The 18,955-nt window shown below is 56.2% G+C and overlaps 1 protein-coding gene across 2 annotated transcripts in view; it reads left to right on the top strand.

Annotated features, from left to right (window-relative positions):
* Positions 1 to 616: 616 nt before the first annotated feature.
* The window catches only part of INPP5A (inositol polyphosphate-5-phosphatase A), a 36,666-nt gene continuing 18,327 nt past the window's right edge, over positions 617 to 18,955 (top strand). For both annotated transcript variants that reach the window (XM_078855290.1, XM_078855291.1), the window contains exons 1-4: positions 617 to 921; positions 6,005 to 6,046; positions 11,710 to 11,810; positions 12,160 to 12,247. In XM_078855290.1, coding sequence (XP_078711416.1) covers positions 832 to 921; positions 6,005 to 6,046; positions 11,710 to 11,810; positions 12,160 to 12,247 — 321 coding nt within the window. In that variant the 5' untranslated portion in view covers positions 617 to 831. The remainder of the gene's footprint in view (positions 922 to 6,004; positions 6,047 to 11,709; positions 11,811 to 12,159; positions 12,248 to 18,955) is intronic.

Below are 18,955 nucleotides of genomic sequence, written 5' to 3'. Positions count from 1 at the left end.
GAGCTCAGCCCCGCACAGCTCCAGATGAATATATAAGTCTGCAGATAACACGTTTTATTTATACACGTGCCCGTTTCGCCGGGGACTCATTTTCACGAGGGTCCCACCAAGTTTTGGCGGTAGGGGGCGATGATTGCTGCTGTGTGGATTCCAATCGAGGAAGCAAACAGCGCAAACGGTGCAACAGATCACAGGACTGTACTCAAAAGCCTCGTTGAGTGCCAACAACCGGGCTTTTGTGCCAGGCTAGGTGCACTTTGAGGCCACGTGGAGTGAGATCTGTGGGTAGCAAAGCGTGTGGATTGGACGGTGACGTCATTACACACAGCCCTGCTCACCCCCAGTCCGCGCTTTTCGTGACGTCATTCTATTCCCCTCGGGTCCGTGACGTCACCGCAACTCAGGCCACGCCTTTCGGACCACTGCCCCGCGTCCACACGACGTCACGCCACTGGCGCCCCCCCCCACCCCCTACATTTCCATGACGTCATCGGCGTTGACTTCACGACGCACGTTCGCCAACCCGCGTCGCCGCTCCTCGGTGACGTCTCCCGTCGTGCGTGACCCCCCCCCCCACGTGCGGCCCAACGCGATGACGTCACCCGCTTCTGACGTCATCGCGCTCGGCGCAAGACCCGAAGGAGGAGGAGGCGGCACGGGGTCGCTGCCGCGATGCGCGGGACCCCGGGCGACGTGGGGCCGCTGTGACCCCCCCCTCCTCCATACTCTAGCGCAGACGAGGACGACGAGGACGACGACGACGAGGTGGAGCACGAGGAAGACGACGAGGACGACGCGGGGCGATCGAGCGAGGACGAGCGGCCGGGTGGAATGGCGGCGGCCGAGCGATCCGGGAGGCCGCGGTCCGGCGGACCCCGACTGCTCCTCGTCACGGCCAACGTCGGCTCCATGTTCGAGGATGTGAGGCTCCTCTCGCACGGGGCACTCGGTCGATAGGTCACGGGGGTCAGGAGGTCACGGGGGTCGGGGATGCGCGAGGCAAATAATATGGTCGAGTGTCGAGTCGGTGGCGCCAGCGGCCCCGCGTCAACACGGCGGGGGGGGGGGGCGCGTAGCCACGACCTGACGCAGCAGCAGCAGCTGGCACCGTGGCTGACATAGCAAGCTGATACTTGGCATAGTAGCTGGCACCGTGGCTGACATAGCAAGCTGACACTTGGCATAGTAGCTGCACCGTAGCTGACACAGCAAGCTGACACTTGGCATAGTAGCTGGCACCGTAGCTGACACAGCAACCTGGCAACTGGCATAGTAGCTGACGGCAGACGCGACACCAGACACAGGACCTGACACATTGCTTGACAACAGCTGACATCTGGCAGAGTAGCTGACACCTCATCTCACGTAGTGACACCGGATAGGCAAACACGGTATACCTGACCGCGTGCCTGACACCGATACCTGACATACTTGCCCCGCGTATCTATAAATCTACGGCGCATGTTTGACATCGCACCTGGCTGACCCCACATACCTGGCACGGTACGTGACACGGTGCCTGCACCCATGAGGGAAGAGGACGGTAGGTATCCCACTCGCCCTGATCCCCATCTCACCTGCCTCGCCTCGCCTGCCTCGCCTGCCCCGCCTCACCTGCACTGTAACGCCACGGGGGCTCTGTGTACAGGTGGTGTCCGTGTTATTGTCATTGCTATTTGAGCGGTGGTAGTCAGTGGTAGTTGTTATATTTCAGTGGTGGTTGTTGTGGTTCCTGAACCGTGCGTTGCGCCTTTGCATGGAGTCACGAACCCCATTGTTTTGGAACCCCGAGGCCTATATGTCTCTATGCTCACGGCGTCGCAAGTACCCTGCATAGGTACACGTGGGTACGTGCAGGTGCGTGGCTGATCGTGGCTGGCTTGCTCGGGTGGTGACGATTAGAAAACGCTCGACATATGGGTGCTTGGTTACTCACGGGTACGTTCGCAAGAGGTACACACCGAGGTACTTGGGAAACTAACAGGTACATAGGCAGGTACATTGGTACTTGCACTTACATTAAAACGTAAATGAAAACTGCACGGATACACACGGGTGCTCTGGAATCACATAGGCACATACCGAGGTGCACAGGTATTTATAGATACATATGCACAGAGGTACACACAGGTATTATACATACGTAGGTGCACAGGTGCATGGACTCATACGGGTATGCACGAGTATATTAAACATTAAACGCACGGGTGTAAAGGTACATGGGTGTACGCAGGTTCTCACACACCGGTACTCACGGATAGACACCGGTATCGATACACACAGGCAGACACGGGAACTCACAGGCAGACACCCACGCAGGTACAGGGCCCACAACAATAACAACAAAAAACGCCTAAGATGTCGTTTCCTTCATGTTGCACGTTGCGGTTGGCCGTGTGGAAAATGGAAAATATTTTCCCTCGGGCTGGGTAAATGTTACACGTGTACGCGTGCGTACGTGCGTGTGGTGTGTGTGTGTAGGGAGTGGTTGTGGGTAGTGGGCGACGCACTGCTGCGCTGCGAACGTGACGACCCGAGTTCGATTCCCGCTCACGGCCAACACCAGTGACTATTATCCGAACGCCTCCTGGGCCACCTCTTGTTCGACTCAGCCTCAAATGAGTACCTGGAGCGATGTGTGAACATCGCCACTCGGGAGACAAAGGCGGCCGTGCGTGGTGGTGGCCACCCACTGCCTCGTGTGCCATGCCAGCCTTCATAGGTGCTCGCTAACAGCACTTGCCTTTACAGTCTGTGAAGGCTGTACGAGTGATCTTTGTGTGTAAACATCACCGCCGGGTAAACAAAGGTGGCCGAGGATGGTGCTGGTCACCCACCCCCTTTTGTGCCATTCCGGCCTTAATAGGTGCTCGCTAACATGAATATCCCCGACAGTCTTGTTACAGTTCATACGGGGATGTTTGTTTTTGTGTACGTGTGTGCATGTAAACGCGTGTGTACTTGCTTGTGTGCTTGTGTGCACGTGTTCATGTGTATGTACCCGTGCAGTCTTAGGTCCATGTATTCGTGCAACGTGTACACGTGCGTCTGTCTGTACGGCACCTGCGGGTGTGCCGCTCTGTTTGTGTGACATTAACAAAGGGGCTGAAGGAATGGAAAACTGGAATGGCACGGGTGGGTTTATTTGTAAAGTTCAGCCACTTCCGTGTGCTCACACACACAAGAGGCACAGTGCAGCGTCTCGGCCAAAAAGCAGCCACACTTCAGTGCAACTATCGACATCAGTGGCCCAGAGTCGGTGGCCTACGTGGGGCCATCAGTGTCACGGGCGGCACCCAGTCGAGAAAGTCATCGTCGTCGTTGCCGTGGGCTCACGACAATGAAATGGAGCTCGGTGTTGTTAGAGGGGGGAATACCATTGGACCAATCTCCGTGCCCGACATCAGTTATTGTTGTAGGACTGTGTGAGCACTGCTCTCTCAAGTGAATTACTCTTGAGCTTTGAGCGCAGATTTTTAAGAGGGGTGGGAGGTTGGGATCAGCTCGCTCGCCGGTGCTGAACGAGGCATCGCAGGCTTGCGAGAGGTGGCGACCGGCGGCTTTGGAGAGGCCTTCATTCAGCAGTGGATTGATCATGGCTTACAACAATAAAATGGAGCTCGGTGTTCGAGAAGCAAAATCTGTGACCAACATCACCTACCGGTGTCTCTGACCCACATCTGCGGCTGCTGCGCGGTGTGATGGCATGGCAGTGATTGCCTGTCTCTGTCTGCTTATATGGCTGCCTTGCTGCTTGCCTCACTGTGCCTGGGTAGTAGCCAAGGTCCATTGGGAGGTCCCTCCTGCTCGTGCAGATATGAGACTCACTGACCAATGTCCAATGTCATCGACCAGAATTAGTGGCCTGCTGCTATCTAAAATGATATGGCCACGAGTTTGACTTTTGAGTCGGCGGTCTAAAACAAGGCGGGGTGCGTGATACACCCACGGTGTGCTGATGTGTCAACTGACATGCAAAGTGCGATGGCAGGACCGATCCAATGGCCTGTCCCCATGCCATGCCTGTCTCGGTGTCTCCCCGTGTGAAATCTTCTCATTTCTCGAACTGCCTCTGTGTCCACTTGCCAGCGCTCTCTATTCTCCCTGCTTCTCGCACCTTCCCTAATTATCTCCGTGTCTCCCTGCCTGTCTCCTAGACTGCATCCCTGTCTCCCTGGGTTGCCAAGGTCCCATCAGAGTTCCCATCTGCCCGTGCAGCTGCGGCTCTGGAGGGTGGGGCCCACCACTGGCCGCATGGTTCATTGTGCATTTTGTTGGTGGCCTGTAAGGTCATTTGTCAGGCTCCATGCATCATGATCAGCAGCCGTGATCGATCCACTGCTGAATGAAGGCCTCCCTAAGCCGTCGCTATTTTTCACGGTCCTGCACCGTAACGATCCGTCTAGCACCTGCGCACGAGCTGATGTCATTGCTCCCATCCCGGCGATCGATTTTCCTTTCACGAGCATTTCCTCCTTTGCGCTCCCACTCCATCGTTAGTCTCGACCACCGACCGTCGTCTCTCTTGTCGACGTGTCTGGCCCAAGCCCGCTTACATTTCTCAACTAATCAAAATATGACATCTCTAATTTGCGTATGCCATCTAATCTGCAATTTCCTCTTCCTGTATCTCAGTGCAATTCCAGGCACGCATCTCAGCATTCTACTTTGCGCACCTATTCAGTTTTGGTCGCATTTGTTTTGGCAGTGTCCAAATTCCTGAAAAGCTTGTGTCACAGCAGCTGATCTCAAACTGACTGAAAAAACTATTTTAATATTGAAATATCCCCTTGCACCGCCAGGACTCCTGGAGAGCCGTAATGTTGTTTCATGAGGCGGGGAAGTCGATCGACGCTGTTCGTCCTCACGTCGAGGCTGGTTCATGGAGCGAGCGAGTCACAGCTTAAGGTGTAGCCTGGTGATGAATACCCAAATCGCTCCCGGGGGGAATGATCGAAGCGCGGGGTAGCGTTACCGTGTCGTCTGTGGACTTTGAGACCGGTGAGCGCAGTAGCGGGCTGGTGAGCGAGCGTGGTGAGTGGCTCACACGGGGTGGTGAGCGAGCGAGCTGGGGTAACTTGAGCGCAGAGCCTCTGGCGTCAGCAGCGCTTAACAGGAGAGGCCATTCACTTTCGCCGCAAACGTCACCACCATGTCGCTGTTTCTACCCTGCTTAGGCCTTAATTGGTGTTGGGGGACCAAGAGGGGAGTCATTAGAGCACGGACGTCTTGCTAATTAGACGAGGCATGCGCATTAAGTAGAGCTGGGATTCGGCGTGAACAATTAAGATCCAGGCAACGGCAGTCGATAGTGAGGGGTGAGAGACCTTGTGTGTGATAGCCGCGTGGTGCCACGGCCGCGTGGTGCCACGGCTTTGTGGTGCCACGGCTGTGTGGTGCAACATCCGCCCGGTGTGATGACTGTGTGGTGACTGTTGTATTGTGTGACAGCCGTGTGTTGTGATGCCTCCGAGTGAGGGCAGCGTAGTGTGAAAGCTGTGTGTTCTGACGACTCTTGGTGCGGCTTTTCTTCCTGTTGTGCCGGTTGTGTTGTGTCGCAGTGGTGTGACATTACGGCAGCACAGTGTGACGGCTGTGTTGTGTCATGGCGGCGGTGTGACGGATGTTTCCCGTTGGGGTGTGACAGCTTTGCGGTGTGACAACTACCTGATATAACTGCTGCTCAGCGAGAACGGATGTGGCGTCACCGCTATGGTAACGAGAGCTTGGTGGTATGACGGCTGTGCGGTGCGGCGACTGTGTGTGTGATGCCGACCGCTCGCGCGCCGCTGGCGATGACATTCGCGGTAAAATCGAAGCTGTGGCGCCATTCCTGTCGATCGATCTCGCTGGCGCCATTCGGCGAGGTGTTGTCATCGAACCGGTACAGCCCCGGTTAGTGCCACCGCTCGCAACGACACAAACGTCCCGGGGCAATCATTCCCTGCACTGCTGTGGCTGCCATGCTGGTCTCAGCCTGAGCATTGTTTTGTTTTTTTTGCAGACCGAACATTTGCAGAAAAACTGGCTCCAGGAGTTTTACAAGGTGGGTGACATGGAAGTGTGTGCGTGTTGGTGTCATTTGTGTTTTTGCTCGGTGCTTCCGCGTCGCTGCTGCTGTTGTTGACATTGGTGGCCAGCGTGCTTCTCGTCGTCCACCCCGTCCTTCACCACAACTCGACTGCTGCAACTCTCTCCTCTACGGTCTCCCCTCCAATCCCTCACCTCCACACACTCCTCACCTCCGCACGTCGCTGGTCTCCCCGCGTCTCCAAACTCCGCAGACTCCACACCTGCGAACGGGCCCATGTGACCCCACGACTCCAACCCCTGCCCTGGCTCACGATCCAATCCCGGATCAATTCCGACATCGCACTCACTGTCTACATGATCCCCCATGGACTCCCCCTGGCTAGCCGATCTCCCCTTTTGTCTCACTTTACTCCCCTCCACCGCCCTCTCCTACCTCTCTCCTCTCATTTCACTCTCATATCTCTCTCCTGTCATCTCACTCTGCTTCCCGCCACACACCCTGCTACCTCTCCCCTCTCGTCTCACTTTCTGTGGAAGCCCCCATTCAACCTTCATTCGGTGGGAAGTCGCTCATTCTCCTCTGCTGCCCCCATGGTCTGTCACTCCCTTCCCCCAGCTGTCCGAGCTGTCGACTCCATGCCCCTCTACAAGTCTAGGCTCAAAGCTTTTGACCATCTTATTATACAAAACAAAAAAATATATATCGCGCACATTAGGGGTGTAATACGTACCAATTCACTCCGATGATGACTTAATGAATTCCTGCTCGTGATTCAAATGAAGAATCGATCGTTTATTTTCCTATTATCAACTCAGACAATTGACCAACGGATGTCAGACTATGCTCGGACGACCCCCCGCAACGACCCACACGGCACGTCGAGGCCACCGCGCCTCAGCAGCCAGACAAGACACACAAATGGCTGCGAGTTAACATTGAACGCACGCAATTGGCTCCCCCGTAAGCCAATTCGATGTCACCCGCGGTGCCGGAGTCTCTAAGCGGCAATTGGCATCGACGTAAAATCAATGCCCGAGAGCGGGATCAGATCACCGCACCCTTTCGAACAAAACTCCCCGCGGAAGCGCCCTGCGCCACGCCGCGTTTAGATTACAGTCGCCCATGGTCGTGTCGCCTGCGGCTGGCTCCCCACCCCCTCGCACCCCCTGCGTGTGTGATCTTGGGTAAAACGCGGGCACGTGCCTCGTCGTGTCGCCCGTTTCAATTTTGACGGATTCCACGCGGCGCACCGCCGCTGACCCGTCGTGCGCTGTCCGTCACAGGTCGCCCGAGATACCAGCCCCCGGGCTCGGGAGCTTGGCTACGAATGGTCGGCCGCTTCGTGCTCAAGGCTTCCCCGTTCCTTCGTCCCGCAGGCCTGGCTGAGCCCGTGTGATCACCCCCGTGATTTATAAAAGCAGCGTCTGCCCTGGCTGAGTATTGTGATGTAATTTTCACCCCAATAATAAGAATAACAGCAATGGCATTCGGGATGAGGGATGGCGCAGTGGTTCGTGCGCACTGCACTATGAACCTCATGACGAGTTTTGAGTTCCAGCCAAGGCAAACATCAGTATGTATGTATGTAGGATGGTGAACTTATTTCGCACCAGAGCCAACCGTGCTAACCGTGACGAGAGATGACGGAACCGGTTGTGTGCGCCCCGCCCTTCGCCAGCCAGCGTGGAGAAGTATAGCCGGCCAATCCCCGTTACTGTCAGGGCACGTGGAGGCCTTCATCCAGCATTGTACAAATGGGTGTAAGTGGATTGACACCATTCATTGTATTTATGCAGGAGAGTCTCACTGAGTCTCGAAGGATCCTTTTTTTAGACGGGCCCTGCTATATTGGGATGTTTGGCCAATTCCTTTTTAAATAAGGAGCGCTCTGCTTCTTCCTCGTGGCATTATTCCCAGTCGTGTGGGCTCAGCTGCCTTCCTGCTCCTCCTACAAAACCGCCATGGGCCATTGCCCCCCACATCCACTCCACAGTCCTGCACGTCCTCGTCTCACCACGTGGAACCACCTCTGTCTATGGGCCTCACTCTCGGCCTCCGCCCACGCCCTGGTGCTTCCGTGGTCGGCACGGGCTGCAATGCGACGGCTGGGGGGTCATCAGAGCGTGACGCTAGATCAAACGGGCCAATGAATAATATTGGTCTGTTAAACTGTTGCTAGTTTAATCTTGCCATATGAGAGAAGAAGAACTAGTAAGAAACTGAATTACACGCCAGTGATAGGGCCGCACAGATGGGTTCACGACGCCGATTTATTATCATGCCTTCTCATAGCTACTTGGTAGCCCAGAGCATTGGTGAGTTTAGCAAATCTCCCTTGTGATCCGCCAACCCTTGCCTCCGCAGCGCTCGATCACAGGTGCACGCTCGAGCTGTTCAAACGTAGGTCCCGAGTGCGTGCATGCGCGTGTGTGCGTGGGTTGTGGTGTCGCAGTGTAAGAATTATTTTTTTATATGTTGCATTTGTTTACCCCGGAAAGCATCACTGAGTCTCACGAGGGTTCTGCCAAGTTATCCCCTCTCTTTGTGCACTTTCGAGTTCCACTCCCGACCACAGCCAGCCATCCAAACTGCTGCTGTTCCTCCTTTTAAACCAGGGGTCGGCAACCAAAATAACAAGAAGAGCCATTTCTTTCCAATTCGGTACAAAATTCAGTATTTCAAGAGCCGCAATGCATCTGAGTACATACTGTACATACTGTACATATCGTCAAGAAGCAGCCCGTAAAGAGCCGCATGCGGCTCCGGAGCCGTAGGTTGCCGACCCCTGTTTTAGACCAACTCGGCGTTAAATTAGGAGCTGATTCCATACGTGAATGTTAGCACAAGGGGGGACAGAGGTGGCTCTGCTGACATCCTATACAGGCTTCACGGGGGATCTTTGTCTTTCTGTGCATGTGTGTTTGTGGCGGCATTATTGCATTGGTGAGCATGCTGCACTATGAAACTGGTGACCCGAGTTCAATTCCCGCTCATGACCGTGACGATTATCTGAACGAGTCTAGGGTCTCTTCGAGGTCGACTTAGTCTCAGTTGAGTACTGCACCTGGTGCGATTGGTAAACATTGCCACTGGGGAGACAAAGACGGCCCGCCATGGGAATGGTCACCCGCCCCCTCGTGTGCCATAAGCAATCGCTAACAGCTCTTGCCCCAACAGCTTGTTAAGGCTATATGGGGGATATGTATGTGTGTGTGTGTGCGCACACGCATGTAAGCGCGTGTGCAAATGTACTCGTATGTGAATGCTCGTCGGGGAGGGGCAGGACACGGAGCGCCGCTTCCTGGCGCCGTGCTCGTGGGAAGGATGCTCACGCGGGAAAACAATTGCGCTGCGCTATTTATAGACTCGTCTCTCGTTAGCGAGGCCCCCCGCCGTGCTTCGTTGCGCCTCCGTGCCCCGCTCATAGCCCTCCGCTCCCCCCCCCCCCGTTAACGGAAGACGTTACTCAGAAGGAGAAAAAAAACGACGTCAAACGTTGCTTTTGTCTCGAAGCTGCGCACCTGGGCCGCCCCACTGCATTTACGGCTTTGTAAAATGAGAGAAAACAGCAATAAAGTTAAGGCCGATCGCGTCATTATGGCGCGTAAATATTAACAAAGCTCAACTGTGGTGGCATCGCTCGAGTACTGCGGTGGAGAACAGAGATGCTTGGACACCGTAGAGACGCTGGGAGTCACTGGGAGACGTTGGGAGACACTGGGAGCCACGGGAGACACTGGGAGCCATGGTAGATGTGGGAGACGTTGGGAGACACTCCGTTTCTCGCTCTGTCCCACGCACTGCCTCAACTCGGACCCACAGGAACCGCCTTCGCCCATGGCTGGGCTTGGGGGGGGGGGTGGAGTTTGGGGGGGTGGAGGCGGTGGAGAGGGATGGAGGGGGAGGGAGGCTAGGGGGGGCCCTCTCTCCGGAGTGAGCGCCGCCCTGCTGCGCCACGCGCCATGCGGGACGTTGCGGTGCTTCACCTTATTTATTGTAACGCGTCGGGTTTTGTAAACGGGCGCTCCGCGGTGTTTGTGTCGTCTCAATGGACGCTCATCCGCAGGTGCTGACCTCTCCCGCCCGTTGTTTGAGGTTCGCGCCTTTGGGTCGGTCCGGGGGCCGCGGAGAGAAGAAGCCGCTCGCTTGCCCGGTCCCCGTGCGTACGAGCTTGCTCCTGAGCACGGCCCAGCTATTAATAGCATTAATTGCCTGCGCTCTGTAGGAATGCGCCCAGTGTGAACTAGTCTGGCCTCTGGCCCCTATAAGGAGAGTCCTGCCCACTCGCTCCCCTGCGGAAAGTCAAATATTTGTCCTGGAGCAGACCCTGCCATTGCCAGGGCTGGGAGCCCCATCTTATCAGCGATTGGCGTTCACGGTGAATGGCTTGAATTGTGGACCCGCCGTGCGTGCCTGCGTGCATCAGGTGGCCTTTTAGAGTCTCGCGGTTTCGTCGTGTCCGCATCCCCTTACACAGGACACGTCTGTCTTGTGTCTCCCGCGGACACTTGCCCAACCCATCTGCACAACCACCCCGTGTCTTCTGGACGTCTCCGTCCTTTGCCTCCTTCTGACTCCGCAAACGTTCACCTGTGTCTCGCAGACACCACAGCCATCCACCCCGTGTCTTCTGGAGACACATCCACGCTTTGTCTTACTCAGACAGTCTCCCACCCGAGCCATACATTTACCCCGTCCTCCCGAAGACACCAGACATCTCCATCCTGCGTGTACTGGACCCTTGTCCCCACGCTGTGTGCCCACCCCGTGTCTCCCCAGCCACCGCACACATTAACCCTGTTGCTTCTGCACACTTGTACACCCGGTGTGTCCTTGCTGCATCTCCCCACACACCAGACACGCCCACCCTTTGTCCTGACACACGCCCCAACCCAGTGTGTCCACCCTGTCCCTAGCCAGACACCTTACGCACGTCAACCGCCTATGTCCTCTGGACGTACCACGCACCATGTTGTTCCTCCACACCGTGCCTTCTGGACGCTTGCGTCCAGCCTGCGCCTCCCCTTAGGCCAGCAACGTCCGCCCCTCCTGTGTACACGCCGACCCAATGCGTTGTGCGCGCTGTCTCCTGGACACGAGCCAAGGTGGCTTTACCGCTCACCTGTGATACGACAGCCCCGTGTCGCTCACGAGCAAACACAGCATCGCTCGGTGATAAAATGTGTTTTTCTGCTGAGAGATCCTGCCGGGAACTAAATCTCTCGCCCGCACCAATGTCCTCTTTTGGACATCGCCCGCAAGCCTCCTTTCACTTTCTCGTCGTGTCTCAATTACTCATCGGTGCCTTTCCAAAACATTCCCGCTGCAATCCAAACCTAAACCCCGCTAATTGCATCGCTGCATTAAATCAGTCGCTTTCTCTTATAGGTGTGCGTGCATGTGCACGCACGTGTATGCGTTTAACGAGCGCCGTTGAAAGATGATTACACAAAACAACGGCGCGTTGCCTTGTGAAGCTTATTCTGTGCATGGTGCCAAGGGCCTCTTGCCACAGGGGGGCGAGAGGGATTAACCAACAACCCTGCTGCATCTGCATATGTTCCTCACACGTCCCTGCTGTGCCTGCACACATCCCCCATAGCCCTGCTGCATCTTCATACGTCTCATATCCCTGCTGCGTGTACACTCTGCTCACGACCTTGCCGCGTTCACAGACGGTGCACAGCCAGGGGCCCCAGCTGGTGGCCGTGCACTGCCAGGAGGTCGGGGGGAAGAACTACGAGGAGTCGATGGCGAACGTCGAGATGTTCGTCAAGTGAGTGAGCGCGTTGCTCGCAAGGCCGTGACGCGTGGGGCGCACTGCTACGACCCACACGGTCCACACGGTCCACACGGCCCACACGGCCCACACGGTCCACTTGGTCCACACTGCCTCTAACCACGCAGTCCACACGACCCACACGGTCCATTTGGGTCAGCAAGCATCAGGACTAGGGGAGACAAAGTTGGGGGGGCGGCTGGCCGGGCAGTTGTTGCTGGCCACACCGCCCTCTCGTGTGCCATATTGTGCCGGCCTTCGTAGGTTTTCAATAACTGCACTTGCCCCAACAGTCTGTTTGGTTACACAAGGGGAGCTGGGGTGCCTTTGCCTTTGTGCGTCCCAGGGAGCTGCTGTCCAGCGAGGAGATGCGGGAGTTCAACCGCGCGCGGGTCTACCTCGATGAGAACTACAAGTCCAAGGAACACTTCACGGTGAGCCAGACCCACTTGAGCCGTGAACCACATCTGCGTAGCCATGAGCCGTACCTTCCTAGCGAGCCGTGAGCCATAGCGAGCCTGTGAACCACACCTACCGAGCCTTGAACCACACCTATTGAGCAATGAGCCGCACCCACCAGCGACACCCACCAGCTCCCACAGTTATTCCCGAGGTGACAGTTGGTGGTGGTGGTGGTTGTGGGTTGTGTACGTGCACCCTTACCTTCTCCCACACGAAGCCAGACAATTTACATAAGCGAACGACAATTCTTGTTACAGCTGATGGCAAATAAAAATCCTCGACCTAAGAATTCATATGAATGAAAAAAAGTACTAACGTCTACCAATAGATGGCGTTGGTACGTTACGTCTAAAGGATATTAAAGGGTGTTAACTCTTTCTCGGTGACTGTTGGCCATGGCTCTCTGGTTGTGGATCGTGGAGCCCATTGAGATCCACCAGGATGATGGACCACAGCGCCTGCTGGATAAGGCGCCACTGATCTGCACGGTCGCAACATAATATGGGCAATGTTTGTCGCCGTGCACGCTTAGCGCATACCTAGTCAAACGCCTCATGAAAGGCGCTATATAGGCTATGGATATTATCATTATACACGCCCACCCCAGCCCAATTGGAAACATTGCGGCGATTTGTTTCAAGAATATGATGTTTAATCTTGGTGGCGGTGGACACGCTGCCGCCGCACGTGCTTTCTGCCAGTGATCCGGCACTGTGGAGGCAGCAGCGAGGGTTGGTGGGTCACCGCACGGATGTTGTGAAACTGCCAGTGGGCGTCGAGGAGGAGCCCTGGCTCGCCAGGAGAAGGCAGTACAACAAAGTGTAGACTAATCTCCATCTGTTCCATCTCTATGGGATAGTGTTGCTGCCCCCCTCTCCCCCTCTCGCATGTGTGATGCTCAGCTTTCCTGCCACACTTTAATTGGCTGAAAACATCTTCGCTATGTAGAGGACCGCAGAGCTTGGGCAGCGATTGGCACCGGCTCGCCGCTGCCTTCCTACTCGTCTGTGGTTCCTGAGCGATTGCGAGATATGCAATATTTGTCTTCTCGTTTTGTCTTGTCTCGGTAGCTCGATTAGCCTGAACGTAGCTTGGAGCACACCGGTAACGTCCAGCGCATAGCCTCCGTGAACCCCACGTGAGTCGGGAACATTCCGAGATGGAATCACGAACTGTTGTTAGACGCCTGCGACGCGATTTGATGCGTGGTCGTGGGGGCGTAAAAATCGGTGTTAGCTTCGGTGAATCGCTGCACGCAACGACCCACACGGTCGCCCTCAATGCGCAATTCACCTCGCGGCCGCTAGGGAGCAGACTTTCCTTGCTTCACAAACTCTCCATCCTGTTAGCAGCAGGAACAGCAGTAACGGCAACAGCTGTATCAACAGCTTCTGCATCATCATCAGCAGTAGCAGTGACAGCGGCAACTTTGAGATCATCATTCTTATCATCAACGCCAATATTGTCATCAGCGGCATCAATATCCGCAGCGTCATCATCGCCACCATCATCCCATTTATCCTCTCCATCGTAATCAGCAACGATGGCAGCATGTTTCGTTCATTGTCATTGTCACCATCAGCCCCAGGAGCCCATTCAGCTACATAATTAGCAGATCATCAATCGCATCAGCATATTCAGCATCTTTTTCAGCATGATCGTCATCACTCTCTTCAATATATCTTTATCAGGCGCAGCATGTTGAGCATTATATTTTTCATCTTCATAATTTGTATCATAATCTTCCAACAGAAACAGCATGTTTAGCAGCAGTATCATCATCATTTTCTTCAACGTCATCAGTGGTAGCATGGGATGAGAGGCAAGGTGTAGGAGGATTAGACGGGAAAGTTTAGTTAGGGTTAGGGCCAGAGCTTAGGGCGAGTGCAGGATCCGAGTTGATGAGTGAGGGTGACAGGGGTGTGGTGGCGGTGGTGGTGATGGCGGTGGTGGTGGCGGTGGTGGTGGCGGCAGCGAGAGAACACCTGTGTGCCGGGGCGGCAGAGCCAGGGAGATTTCCCCGAGAGATTCCCTCTCCCCCCACCGCCCCCCCCCCCCCCAGATGGTTTTCCCCGATAGCGGCGCTCCGTGTCCACGGGGCAGGAAATGAGCGCCGTTGTTTCGCGATGGGTGGCTGACTGGTGATGGCCGCACGCGCGCCCTCAATCACCCGCCGGCCCTTTATTCTGCAGCTGCCCGTGACGCCGCGCTGCTTTAATAAAGTTAATGTTATTTTTGCAATATGTGGGGCACGTAAATTACCTGCGACAGCTTGGCACGCGAGAGGGAGGCGAGCAGTGGAAATTCTATAAAGCGGGGGCCAGGCAGCGGCCGTGCTGGGTTGGCACGGCGTGTGTGCTGTGCCCGTGTTTGTGTGTGTGAGGAATGGTGCGTGTTTGTGTGCTGGGTTGGCACGGCGTGTGTGTTGTGCCCGTGTTTGTGTGTGTGAGGGATGGTGCGTGTTTGTGTGCTGGGTTGGCACGGCGTGTGTGCTGTGCCCGTGTTTGTGTATGTGAGGGATGGTGCATGTTTGTGTGCTGGGTTGGCACGGCGTGTGTGCTGTGCCCGTGTTTGTGTATGTGAGGGATGGTGCGTGTTTGTGTGCTGGGTTGGCACGGCGTGTGTGCTGTGCCCGTGTTTGTGTGTGTGAGGGATGGTGCGTGTTTGTGTGCTGGGTTGGCACGGCGTGTGTGCTGTGCCCGTGTTTGTGTGTGTGAGGGATGGTGTGTGTTTGTGTGCTGGGTGGCGCAGCGTGTGTGTGGTTGGGTGTGCGTGCCGTGTGTTCTGTGCCCGTATTGTATGTGTGTGTCGAAGGGAGGGATGGTGCGTGTTTTTGTGGTGGTTGACGCAGCGCGTGTGTGTGTGCTGGGTTTGTGTTTTGGGTGGCATATGTGCTGTGCCTTTATTGTGTGCTCTGTGTGTGTGTGGGAGGGAGGGAGAGAGGGATGGTGCTTGTGTGTGTGTGTGCTGGGTGGCGTGGCGTGTGTGCTGTGCCCGTATTGTGCTCTATGTGTGGGAGGGACTTGTGTGTGGAGCGGGAGCGTATTGGTTCGCGCACTGCCCTACGGACCTAGTGACATTTGCTCGGTAAGAGCACTTTCCTCGAGAGTCTGTTAAAGGCTATTTGGTGGATCTTTGTCTTTGTGTTCTATGTATCCTGTCAGTATTGTCCTGGATGTGTGTGGCAGGGGTCTGCGTGTTGGGGGTAGTGGGGAGCGATAGTGTAGCGGTCAGTGCCCTGCGATACGAACCAGGCGACCGGAGTTCGATTTCCGTTGAGCACCAGTGCTGAATATTTGAACTGGTCCTGGGCCTCCCCTAGGTCGACTCAGCCTCACATGAGTAGCTGGTGTGGTGTGTAAACATTGCCACGCAACAGTACACGGTGATGGAACAGGATTGGTTACGTTTCATGTTTCCTTTATGGCATCATGGGCTGATTTATTCAAATATTAAACGTTTGATGGAACAAGAGTGGACATAAATAAAACGGTGAGAGAAACGCAGGTACAGCTTACGATGGGCAGCGCCAACACATCTGATGAATGTGAACCCATCACATCCACACCGTCCTCCACTACTTCCTGACAGTTTCGTTTCATGATGTCACCCATTTCAAGACAACATTGAACTGGCGTGAGGTGTGACTCGGGCTCGTGATTGATGTAGCGATGAAATCAGCCCGTGTGTCGGCACTCGATGGATTGCTAACCTCGTGAGAACGTGAGATGTGGCAATGACTGGGGCCTTCATCCAGCAGCGGATGGATCATGGCTGCTGACGATGATGGTAGTGTTGATCAGCCCCCCTGGTATCAGTGTCTTTTAGGGTAATTTTATAATCCGTGTCGTCTGTGATTGGCTGGATTTCATCTACTGTTACGATGTAATATATATAAAAAAAACACTTTCACGGAGTGTACTTGTTTATCCTGTTCTCGTAAAGGACGTGCACTTTTCTATTTGCCGTGTCAATTTTCTTCACGAAATTTATCAAACAAAGAAAAAAAATCACTTATTCAAACAAAACGGTGAATTGTAAACCCGGCATGAGCATACATCCAGGTACACTACAGACGACACCCCCTGTCACAACAGATCCCACGTCTCCATTGTGCAGGAGGTAGCTGTGTGCCGGGGCTCCCGACTGCTGTGATGACCACTGCTGCTGTGGCTTCTGCAAATGCTTCTGCCGTTGCTGCTCCTGGTGCTGCTACAGCTTCTACAACTACTGCTGCTATGTCTGCTACTACTTGCTGCTGCTAGTGCTGTAAATGCTAAGGCCGCTATTGCTGCTGTTCCTGCGACCGTTGGTAACTACTGCCATGACTTGTGCTGCTACTGCTGTGACTGCTGCTGCTGTAGCTGATCTGGCAGCCGTCGCCGCTGATGATATCACCAGCAGTGGCGGCGTTGGCTGTCACCGGGCCAGGCGTCGTGAACTCTCGTGGGCGAGGGCGTCCAGGCGTCCGTGTTTGCGATTGAGGCATCACTCTCGCTTTTTTTGGAGGGTGGGGTGGGGGGGGGGTCCCGTGTGACTCACGCCACTTAGCATCACCCCGCGACCACCACCCACCCCCCACGATCACAAATCAGAGGCCAGCAGCAGCAGCAGCCGGCGCCGCTTCTGCACGGCTGCCGCGTCCGTGTTTCGCCGTCGAGGTCCGGAGCCGGAGATTAAATGGGACCCGGGGCGAGGGGACCGCAGCGCAGCTCCCGCCGCGTTCCGCGCAGAGGTGACAAAATATCGATCCGCGCGTCACGGAATAAGCGCGTTTGGGATTCAATTTAATCTGCGGGATGGATGAGGGCGTCCGTGTTAATCAAAATTAAAACTATTGATCGCTGATCGCCGAGAGTGCCGGCCCGACAGATTGATACACGGCGTAATAAAGTTAGGGGTGAGCGGCGCGCGCACGTGCGCGCCCGCTGAGTAATGGAGTGTCGCCTCTAAGTTATCCTTCACCCGCAGCCCCCATTGATTTGCTATTACTTAGCACGGGCGCGACGCCTCGAGCCGGTGCCTTGCTTGCCGGCGGGCGGGCCCCGCCGTGCCTCGTTAGTGGCCGTGATGATGGCGGCGGCGAGGATTTAATCCCGCCGCCGTTTACAGCTCGGGGCGCGTGGGGCCCTCCTGCCCGCCTTAAGCGTCGGGCGCGGTCTCTAGGCGCACCACGCAAGATGCTCACTCTCGGTCGCGGCGATGGTGCTGTTGGGAGGGGGGGCGACGGCTGAGCGTGCGGTGGTGTGTCCGTGCATGGCCGTCACATCGCTGTTCTCGTCGTTACAGTTGCCGCAAGCCGGGCAGAGCTTCTCCCAACCCCCCCCCCCAAACATCCTAGGCCCCGCCCCTCAGCGGGAAGGACGATGCCTTCCAAGGGTCGCGTACATTTGTCCTGGACTCGGGAGAGAGGGAGGGAGGCGCATCCCAGCGCGCTGCGCCGCACGGTGACCTTCACAAGACGAATGGTGGCAGCGCGTTGTCTCTTCGCGGGCTCCCTCGCTGTCCGCAGGGTTATTGCCGTGGCGGTGGTGTTGAACGGGGTCCAGTGGTGGAGACCGGTGGAAGGGCCCGGCGTCGATTTCAGCCGGTCTGCCAAGGGGCGCGCGTGAACGCGCTCTCACTCGCATGCTCTTCCCCCCCGAAAAGAGAGCGAGCGAGATCGAGCGAGAGCGAGGGAGAGAGAGGAGGGGCGCTTCATCAGGTTGCAATTTTTGCCCGGCGGGTTTGGCGTCGGCGGCACCGGCTTGCGGCAGCTTGGCCAGAGCCTCGACATTATCCATCCAATCCCCGCACATAATAGTGACGGAAAATTGAAATCGGCACGAGCGATGTGACCTGATTGCTCCCACCGTCGTTTTTATACAGTTTAACCCCATGGCGCATCATCCCCCACGTTTCGTCCGCCGCAACGTCGGTCCGCTCTTCCGCTCGGTTCCCAACGTCTAGGAAAAACAAGTGCACGGCCCCCGCCCCCTCCGTGTCGCAGTTTTGCGGTGGGCCCTGACTCTTCGAACCAGAGAGAAGTCGTGGGCCCCCTTTGCCGGGCGGACGGCACGACGCGAGCCCAGCGCCCCTTTCTCACGGCGTGGGTCACCGCGCACCGCCCGTTCCTACTCCCCGTGAATCGCCGCCGGCGCAGCCGCCGGTGTCCACGGTGGCCCCGGTCGGGCATTCGCTGGCCAAGCGTAACGGGGAAGCGTGACGGGGAAGCGTGACGCTCCTGCTCTTTGCGCCAGACCAGCGCCGGCCTCGCCAAGCCTGGAAGCCGCTGAGTTGCCGCGGGGCTGCTCCCGTGGAGGCGAACCAGATTTGTCGTGATGCCGCGCGGACCCAGAGGGTTAATAATGTAAGAGGATATTCGGGCTGGCGAGCCCTGACCCCCCCCCCCGCCCCTGTTGGGAGCCCTGCACAATCAACCTGTACCTGAAATTATTATTGCAAAAAGCCCCCCGAGGATCGCTAGTGGAATTTTAATTCAGTACTGATTGATTTTTCTATTAACTTTTTAATGTAACCTCCCTCTCGGCGGACGTCGCATGCACGGACGTGGCGGGGAAGGGGCGAGGACCCCGCTGGGTCAAGCGCGGTGCCGATCGGGTCCGGCTCACTCGCCCGGCTCACTCGCCCCCGGAGAGCGGAGGAGTCGAAAGAGTGGATGCTGGAATTGAGACTCCTGG

This window comes from Lampetra fluviatilis, chromosome 4, assembly GCF_964198595.1.
Source record: "Lampetra fluviatilis chromosome 4, kcLamFluv1.1, whole genome shotgun sequence".
NCBI lineage: Eukaryota > Metazoa > Chordata > Hyperoartia > Petromyzontiformes > Petromyzontidae > Lampetra > Lampetra fluviatilis.
Note: the sequence above shows the minus strand (reverse complement) of the source record. Positions and strands in the feature narration are given on the sequence as shown.